Below are 10067 nucleotides of genomic sequence, written 5' to 3'. Positions count from 1 at the left end.
TTTAGGAAGAATTAGTGTTTTTGTTTGAAGACGCTTCTCTCTTTAGATGTTATTGCTTTATTCAGATTTTCCGTGTCGTTATCATTTAGTTTCTCCATTTATTTTATTGTTTCAAACTTATTTCTTTTTTAATAAACATTTTTTAAATTTTTTTATGGTTTATTTAACTTTATTTTATGTGCATTGGTGTGAAGGTGTCAGATCCCCTGGAACTGGATTTTTAGACAGTTGTGAGCTACCATGTGGGTGCTGGGAATTGAACCCGGGTCGTTGAGAAGAGCAGTCAGTGCTCTTAACCGCTGAGCCATCTCTCCAGCCACCTCAAACTTGTTTCTTTAGTATTAATGTTACATTTTGATTTGATTTGCTTGGCCCAGGGTCTTGCGCTGCGGCCCTTTGGGTAAATGGGTGGGAGGAAGGGAACTGGCAACGTGGCCCAGCGGTTAAAAGCACTTGCCACCAAGTCCAAGGATGTGAGCTGTCTTCCCAGACCCGCAGGGTGGAAGAACTGACTCCTGAAAGTGTCCACTGACTTCGACATGAAGGCGCCCACGCACACATATTAAATACATACATGAATACAGTTTGTTTCTGCTGCTCTTGCACCGGACCTCGGCCAGCCCTGGCCTCCTCAGAAGGCAACAGGCATTTGAGGTACACAAATATATGCATGCATTATTCATATGCACACAAAATAAAAACAAACCTTTAGGGAGAAAGTTTGTATGTCGACGCCTAAAATAAAGAACCAGGAGTGGAACAAGGCCCCTAAATCTGTGCTTCTCATGAGCTCCACGAGGAGCTGAAGAACTTCGGTGGCTCACCCAGCAGCTCAGAACTAGGGGGCGGAGAACGCGCCCTGGTTGCCCTGGAAACCAGCTCCAGTCTAACGACCTCCCCCTCCGCCCCACTCTCTCCATAGCTCGCAGTCTAGTGGCCGCTCTCCGGGGAGAGGGCGGGACCAGACAGGTCACGTGTGGAGCTGGCGTTGCTGGGCGCTGCTGCCTGAAGCGGGGACCCTGGTCTGCTGAGTGCCTGGCTCTCCCAGCGAAGGCTTCCAGGCTGGCGAGTGGGTCCCTACCCCTCTGTGCGGTCGCCATGGACCTGTCTTTAAACCGAGCTGACTATATCCAGGTAAACCCGGTGGCGGGCGCCCTCCTGGTGGACGTGGGACTGCTGTCCGCAGGCCTGGAGAAGCTGCGGTCCCTCTAGGCCCGGCTCCTAGGGGTGTCCCAGCAGCTCCCAGTGGCCCCGAGTGTCCTGCCACTCCTCCCGGGGCTGACCATACCAGCCATATTCCAGGAAACTATCACAACCCTATTGAGCTTGCTAGCTCTTCACTAGGTAGTACAAATGACGGGTCGGGGGCCCAGGAAAGTAAATAATTTGCCCCGTAGTTAAAAATAATGTAGCTGCTGTTTGAATCAGTGTGGGGCTTCAGAGCGGGTATCCCTTTGGGGCATGACTCCTTCCATCCCTAGAACCATCTCTTAAGAGTTCGTCGTGGTACAAACATTTGCTTAGTTTCCCAGGAGGTTGGGCCCGATCCTTCACGTTAATACCTTAGGGATGCTGATCACCACCTACAGTTACTATCGGTTGGATCTGTCCAGTTAGTCGCCAGCTCCATGATGCCTTTAGCTTGGGTTGATAGGGCCTCCCAACCTCCCTGTTCAGCTTCCTCCAGTCATGGTTTGAAGCTCCTGAAAAGGTCGAACTCAACAGACTGTTTCAAACTTTAACACTTCGCCTGTTTCAAACTTTAACACTTCGCCTAAAATTTCAGAATAAAGTCATATCTGTAGTATATACAGTTTTTCCATGACCGGTTGTATTTAAGTTCTGTCCCCATTCCGGTGAGAGCGACCTCTGCAGACCAAGTCATGCATGCTGCGTTCATCCCGTTCGTTCCTTTTGTAAAATCGCCATTGTCGGCTACAGTGGATGATGAACGTCATTTCGACCAAAGTCCCCTCTTTCCAGTCACTAATCATTGGGAACGGCTTCTGAAAATATTTTCTGAACCTCTCTACTAATAATGTTATATAATTATTTTACTTAATATTGCTGCGGCCAGCGCAGCCTGGATAGCGAAGACTGGCAGGGGGTGCCGGGATTGAGACAGGAGGCTTCTTTTCAGGTGGAAGAACCTTTATTTTGTCCAGCAACCTTTTATAATACCTCTACTGCTTCTGTGGAGACCCACCGGCCAGAAAGAACACAAACATCCTTGTCAATTACAGACCACAAGGAAGTTCCGCTGTCAGTCAGGGGGAGTGAGGGCAGCTGGATCACAACAAATATGATATATTTTGGGTCGTTTCCTGTATTCCTTCTCTCATGTATTTCGTTAGGAAATGTTACCTGATAAGAATATATATTACAGTGGAAAATTTAAAATTCACTATTTTGTTCTTTTTTAATTTCTGGTGTAATAACTTCAAATTACAGTGTGTCAGAAAACGTTTGCTAGTTGGCTGGTCTGTTTCCTTAGGTGGGAGTGACCTCTCAGAAGACTATGAAGTTGCTTCCTGCCTCAAGACAAAGAGTCACGCAAAAGGTACCATGTTAGACCCTGACTTTGCCACCTTGGCTCCGCATGAGAGGTTCATTCTGCCGTCCTTATTGGTAACTTAGCTAGTAAAAAGTGCTGACCTTAGCATGGAAGTTGAGCATCTTTAAATTGAGCAGAAGATGGATTATGAACAAATGTTTGCAGATAGTCATGTTCTTGGCCACTGATATTACATGCAATTAGTGAACTGTCTAAGAAAACTTGATAAAAATCATACATCTTGAGCTTCAGTTATAGTTCTTGGTAGAGACTTGTTTAGTCTGTTTGAGACCCCAAGATCTGTCCCTAATGCTGGAAAAACAAAACAAAACACGTCATTTTTTGGTAATAATTCACTCTGTGTACCATATCGTGTGTATATAGAGAAAAAGAAGTTCAAAATACAACAGAATATTGATCATTTCTTTCAATCTTCCATTTTGTTTTGTTTTTATTTTATCTTTTGAGACAGGTTTTCGTGTAGCTGAGGCTGGCCTTGAAGTCTTGATCTTCCTGCCTCATCATCAAAAGTTGAGGGATTATACATGTACAATCATTCCTGGCTTAAATTTTCTCTTACTGTTTGAGTTATTGTTTTTAATGTTGAACTGTGTATTAACTTGGTTTCTTATAGACATAAACCAATTTCTTGTAGATTAGTAGGATATTTTAATAGTTACAAAGTAAATGTACTATCTTGGTGCATTAACATTTATCAGGATGAATTTAGAGCCCTCCCCCCTGGTAAATGTACTTAAATACATCATTTGACCTTTGGCTATGTTTTTAAAGTGATTTTGAATGAGGGCAATTTCTGCAAATAAGGGATTTAAATATGTGAGAGAAATCTGACATTTAAACAGCACTTCAAGAGAATTAACTGATTTCTAATTATTGTTTATTATATTTTATAAAACAGCATGTCTCAAAAAATTTACTCATTTAAATTGTTGAGAATCTAAAAGAACTTATTTATGTAATATCAGTACCTATGATATTAAATTTAAATCTAAGAACTATTTTAAAAATTAAAAAAAATCAAACTCAGTTGGGTGGTAGTGGCCCAGGCCTTTAATTCCCAACACTCTCTCAGGTGGCAGAAGCAGGTGGCTCTCTGTGAGTTCAAGGCCAGCCTGGTCTACAGAGCAAGTTCCAGGATAGCTAGGACTGTTACACAGAAAAACCCTGTTACACACACACACACACACACACACACACACACCCTGTCTCCAAAAAAGAAAAAGAAAATCAAACTCATCATGTTTACATGAAAACCATGTTTTCATTAAAATTGCATATATTGTCAAAATAAAAGAATTTAGAGATGATCGTGATATTATGTTATATTTTTGCAAATGCTTGAGTGTGTGTCAAGGGCAAAGGTCGATGGTTTCGATTATCTTTTCAGTATCCTCTGTTGGGATGTTTTGCTTCGGTTGCAATACATAGAAAAAGCCTCGCCGGGCGGTGGTGGCGCACGCCTTTAATCCCAGCACTCGGGAGGCAGAGGCAGGTGGATCTCTGTGAGTTCGAGACCAGCCTGGTCTACAAGAGCTAGTTCCAGGACAGGCTCCAAAGCCACAGAGAAACCCTGTCTCGAAAAACCAAAAAAAAAAAAAAAAAAGCCTCATTAAATCAGTTTACATGGATACATAGTTGAAAATAAAGTTTAAGTAGCCTTTTGAGGTGACTATCTCTTTTGATGCTCTCTTTAAATCTGAGGCGGTTTCCTCAGATGAGTGGGTGTTCCCGCACTGTGTCATCTGAAGGCACTGGCGAACTCTCCACCATGACGGTGTTCACCCAGAATCCTTCTCTTCCAGGTGGTTGTTGGAGATCAAGATGGGGTCGTGCTGTGCTTCGGCATGAAGAAAGGAGAGGCCGTGGTGAGTGGAGCTGCTTGTGACAGCAGTTTCTCCGAAAGATAGACACACTCCTTGCTCAGTACTCCTAGGTTAACATTTTCTGAAAACATGGGAATGGAAAGTAAACTGTAAGATTGTGTAACTAGGGGCTGGAGAGATGGCTCAGCGGTTAAGAGCATTGCCTACTCTTCCAAAGGTCCTGAGTTCAATTCCCGGCAACCACATGGTGGCTGACAACCACCTGTAATGAGGTCTGGTGCCCTCTTCTGGCCTGCAGACATACACACAGACAGAATATTGTATACATAATAAATAAATAAATAAATAAATAAATAAACAAACAAACAAACAAATAAATATTGTATAGCTCTAAAAATCATAGCTTTTATAGTCAAGGAAAATTTTTACAATAAGACAACTGTACACAACTTTTTCCTACTTCATTTTTGCAGCCAGTGTTCAAGACTTTACCGGGGCAGAAGATTTCGAGGCTGGAACTAGGAGGGGTTCTCAACACGCCCCAGGAGAAAATTTTCCTGGCTGCAGGCTCTGAGATTAGAGGCTTCACAAAGAGAGGAAAACAGTTTCTCACCTTTGAAACAAACCTCACTGAAACCATTAAAGCCATGTATGTTCTATTCTCTTTCAAGTTTACATATGTTGTACCTGTAACACATCGGGTTGGTGTAAAACATGTGATTAAATTAGTATATACCGATGGTTTCCTGGAAAATCAAACTGGCTACAGGCACTTCCTTAGTCAGAACCTAGACTCAATGCAAAGCTGATTGGCTGTTGTAATGTTTTCAGTGTTTTTAACTTTGCTCTGTGTGTGTGTATGTGTGTGTGTGTGTGTGTGTGTGTGTAGGCACTCACACTCACTTTTTGTTTATGGGGCATTTCTTAAAATGTGGTTTATGTTTTTAATGGATACCTAGTAATTGTGTTCATTTATAAGTCACAGTGATAGTCGATACACGTTCACGATGTGTGGTGTCAGATCAAGGCACTTAGCACGTGTGTCACTGACGTAACGTGTTGTTGGGAACGTTTGAAATCCTCTCTTCCAGTTATTTTGAAGCGTAACATTGTTGAATACATTCAGTTCTCGCGGCCTGGTTGGTTCAGCCACGATCATGATCAAGGTATATGTAAGAAGTCAGAACCTAAAACCTCTGCAGAGACACCGGCTCCGGTTCCTCAGGTGTCCTCGGTCGTTCTCGTTGGGAGGTAGCGATAGTACGTTAACAGGCTGAGCAGAACTTGATGTGGTGCCTCCTGTCTGTAATCCCCGCACTTGAGAGACTGAGGCAGAAGGATTGTAGTGAATTTGAGGCCAGTCTGGGCTGTATAACGAGTTCAAGATCAGTTTGGGCTAGAGAGTAAGACCTGGTCTTAAAAACCAGAAGGCAAAACAGAACAAAAGCCTGGCTGTTAAAGTTGGTGACCGCTAATGGTTGTAATTTCTAGTGAATTGGGTAAAACTAAGTTAAAAATAAGTGACTTCCTAGCTCACAATTAAAATTTTAGATTTTTTTTCTATTTATTGAGAGGTGGGGAGTAGGGAGAAAGTGTATGAATGAGGTGTGTATGTGTATGCATGTGCTATGGTCTATATGAATGAGGTGTGTGTGTATGCATGTGCTATGGTCTATATGAATGAGCTGTGTGTGTGTGTATGCATGTGCTATGGTCTATATGAATGAGCTGTGTGTGTGTGTATGCATGTGCTATGGTCTATATGAATGAGGTGTGTGTGTATGCATGTGCTATGGTCTATATGAATTAGGTGTGTGTGTATGCATGTGCTATGGTCTATATGAATTAGGTGTGTGTGGGCATGTGCTATGGTCTATATGAATGAGGTGTGTGTGTATGCATGTGTTATGGTCTATATGAATGAGTTGTGTGTGTGTATGCATGTGCTATGGTCTATATGAATGAGGTGTGGGGGGGGCATGCATGTGCTATGGTCAATGGGTAGAGGTCAGAGGTCAATGTCGTAGAGTCAGTCTCCTATGTGAAACCGAGGAGAGATCTCAGGAGAGAATTCAGATCATCAGGGTTGCCTGGCAAGCTCCTTACCCTCTGAGCCATTGTCAGCACTGAAATTTTAGTTTTTGTGAGCCATGGGAGTGCCCCCCCCCCCATTTTGAGACAAGATTTGTCTATGTAGCTGTGGCTGTCCTAGAATTCACTTTATAGACCAGGCTGGCCTCAAATACAGTTTCTGCTTCCCAAGGGCTAGGAGTAAAGGTGTGCACCACCACCGTCTGACTTCTAATCAGGCTAACCCTGCTATCCCAAGACTTCTTGGGAAGCCTAACAGTAGATACCTCCCATTTGGTAATGAGGGTAACTAGGGGTGGCTTTTACACTTCTTCCTTTGCTGTGACGCAGCCGAGTTAAACGTGTAGACAGAGGACCAGTGTGGAAACTGCTGGTTCATGCCATCTCTTTTTTTTTTTTTTTTCATGCCATCTCTTGATAGTAGACAGATGCCGTGTGTCATTCCTCGCAATGCACAGCATTTCTCTGGGCTCGGAAGGACTTTTAAAACTCGGTTTGGTGAAATGACACAAGAATTCAACAGCAACAAGTGAAAATAATTTCAAGTAGTTTAACAAAAATATAATCTGTTTGAAACGCCCTTGTAGATGAAGAATTTGAAACTCGCTGTGATTATTAGCTAAACTTTGTTAAAACAAATATGAATGAACCTATTTTCAAGATAACGTTCTAATCCTCATTCATGATTTAAAGTCAGTTCCCTTTCGGAGTTCTTTTCTAGCACATTAGGGTGAGGTTGACGCTGGAGCTGAAATTTCCCAAGCTCTAGTCTGTGAGTCCTGCTAACATTTTGCTGTTCATTTATAAAAGGGATAATAGCATTCTACATAGGCTCATGAGTGCTAATGTGCTAATTTGGGTGTATCAGTTAGGACAGCAGTTGGCACATGGTACACATTTAAAAAGTTTCTCTTTTAATATTGGTGTCTCTGTAGCTTTGGAGCCCATCCTGGAACTCGTTCTGTAGACCAGGCTGGCCTTGAACTCACAGAGATCTGCCTGCTTCTGCCTCCGGAGTGCTGGGATTAAAGGTGTGCGCCACCACCACCCGACTTGATCCTGTTCTTTAAAATGGACAAATTCACACACCTGTTCTTCCTTTTTTCTGAGCTTTTATACAAGAAGCCCAATTTACAATCCTCATTTTCAGCTTTCAGAATCAGAAGTGTTACATCAATGACTAGAAATTAAAGCTGCGTGGTTTGCACCTGACCCCACACTTAGGAGGCACAGGCAGGATATCATGATTCCACGGTCATTCTCAGCTGTTAGAGTGAGATCAGGACAGCCTAGAAGACCCCATCTTTAAAGGGGGCAGGGACAGAAATTAAGTGTGGCGCGGGGGGGGGGGGGGGGGGGGGGGGGGGGGGAAGGGGGGGGGATAGAAATTAAATGGGGGAAAATGCAAAAAAAAAAACACTATATAATGTAAGTAAACTCTTCACCTCTGAAAGAAAATCAGCTCCCTGTGCTTTTAAGTACAAACATCCTAAATTACTGTTTGAACATCCTCAGGTACATATCTGGCTCTGACCTCTTTCTCAGTGCGAGCTACATCTATAATCATTACTGTGATTGCAAAGACCAACATTATTACCTCTCTGGGGACAAGATCAATGACGTCATCTGCCTTCCCGTGGAAAGGTTATCCCGCATGACTCCAGTGTTGGCCTGCCAGGACAGGGTGCTCCGAGTTTTACAGGTGATGTCCTTTGGAGTTTTACATCTTTTCGTTATCCAGCAAGTCATTGTGGAGTCCTCAGGACTAAGGCTTCTTTACCAATTCCTGCTTTAAGTATCCTATGTTAAGTTGACAGCGAGGTAATATTTTTCATTTGGTAATTTCTTTCTTACTTCAGGCAGATGTGTTGGGATCTTTGGGAATTTTTTAGAAAATAGATAGGGCAGGAAGAGGCTCTTTCTGCTTCCCTGTCCCCAGTCCCGGATGCAGGTCCCCAGAATGGAGCATTTCGGTACAGACCACTGTTGTCAGCCCTTTCCCCACTCCGTGTCTTCAGTACTTCTGGTCCTCACGAGTCGAAGGACAAGGGTAGAAGAGAAGGCGGCAGATAATTTGAATTTAGCAATCATTTAATCACAGTATGCGGAATAAAGTAGTCAGTAAATAATTCATTGCATAAATAATTGGTAGAGTGTGTTGCCTAACGTGCACGAGCCCTCAGACTTGAAACCTAGTGCTACATAAACCTGATGTTGTGGTACTAGCCCCAGATTGCCAAAATTGCAGCACTCAGGAGGTAGAGGCAGAAGAATCAGAAATTCAAGGTCATCCTTTGCTTTTTTTTTTTTTTTTTTTTTTTTTTTTTCTGAGACAGGGTGTCTCTGTAGTTTTGGAGCCTATCCTGGAACTTGCTCTTGTTAGACCAGGCTGGCCTTGAACTCACAAAGATCCACCTGCCTCGCCTCCTGAGTGCTGGAATTATGCTTAGCTTTGTAAGAAGTTTGAGATCCTATTTCACAAAAGACAAGCCAGGAATGGTCTATCGTTCAGCTAAAGATTACCTAACTGACTTGTAGAGTTCTGTTTGGTTTCACAAGAGGCTATCTATATTCTTTCTTATTTATTACTTTATTTTTTTCTCAACATGGCATTATCATATCATTCTGTATAGACCAGAACTTGCTATGGAGACCAGGACTCCCTCAAACTCACAGAGATCCACATCTCTGCTTCCCAAGTGCTGGGATCAAAGGTGTGCCCTTCCATACCTGCCCTTGTTGTTATTGTAAGATAAATCAGCAAGGATCAGGAAAAGGGGGAAACTGAATGTTTGCCTTCTGCCTTGTTTGTTTCTCCTTTCCTGCCTTTGAGAATACTCCATCCTCTGAGCTTGCCTCTTCTACAGCTTGTAGATGTCTATAAAACGATAAATCAAGGATGAGCATATGGCTCTTTTCCGTGTTGTAAGTTAAACTCTTGTATGTGGTGTAATCATTGAATTATGGAAGTGGCAAAACTAGAAAGAAAGAAGAGGACAGCAGCTGGTTTTCTTGTCTAAGTAGCAGATGATCCAGCCCCTCATGGAGTGAGTCCGGGGACTCTCCAAAGGCCAGGGTTTCCCAGAGGAAACAACTTCAGGTGTGCTCAGAGGTTTGAAGTTATTCTGTCTCAAATCCACCAGTTGACACGGGAGAAGACAGAAGAACTAACTTGTTCCTGGAGAGTTTAGAAAGGTCTTCACAGAATATGGTTTTCAGATAGACAACATATTAAAAATGAAAACTATTGGCTTCTGTGTCTAGAAGTTCATTGTTTGGTCTTTGGATGTGGTTAATTATGGATTTTTTCTAATAAAGTTCAAAAATTTAAAAACTATTGAAAGTAGAGAATATATATTTTTCTCCTTGTGTATATATATATATCATTTTCAATATGCCAAATTATTGACAAAAACATTTATATTAATAACCTACTTTCTTTATTTATTTATTAAAGATTTCTGTCTCTTCCCCACCGCTGCCTCCCCTTTCCCTCTCCCTCCCCCAATCAAGTCCCCCTCCCTCGTCAGCCCAAAGAGCAATCAGGGTTCCCTGCCCTGTGAGAAGTCCAAGGACCA

At 42.7% G+C, this 10067-nt stretch overlaps 1 protein-coding gene across 1 annotated transcript in view; it reads left to right on the top strand.

Annotated features, from left to right (window-relative positions):
- Window positions 1-982: 982 nt before the first annotated feature.
- The window catches only part of Bbs7 (Bardet-Biedl syndrome 7), a 34625-nt gene continuing 25540 nt past the window's right edge, over window positions 983-10067 (top strand). The window contains exons 1-5 of the mRNA XM_050138386.1: window positions 983-1134; window positions 2495-2560; window positions 4378-4440; window positions 4872-5047; window positions 8005-8191. Coding sequence (XP_049994343.1) covers window positions 1099-1134; window positions 2495-2560; window positions 4378-4440; window positions 4872-5047; window positions 8005-8191 — 528 coding nt within the window. The 5' untranslated portion in view covers window positions 983-1098. The remainder of the gene's footprint in view (window positions 1135-2494; window positions 2561-4377; window positions 4441-4871; window positions 5048-8004; window positions 8192-10067) is intronic.

This window comes from Alexandromys fortis, unplaced genomic scaffold, assembly GCF_014885135.2.
Source record: "Alexandromys fortis isolate MF-2015 unplaced genomic scaffold, M_Fortis_MF-2015_v1.1 scaffold_15, whole genome shotgun sequence".
Taxonomy (NCBI): Eukaryota; Metazoa; Chordata; class Mammalia; order Rodentia; family Cricetidae; genus Alexandromys; species Alexandromys fortis.
Note: the sequence above shows the minus strand (reverse complement) of the source record. Positions and strands in the feature narration are given on the sequence as shown.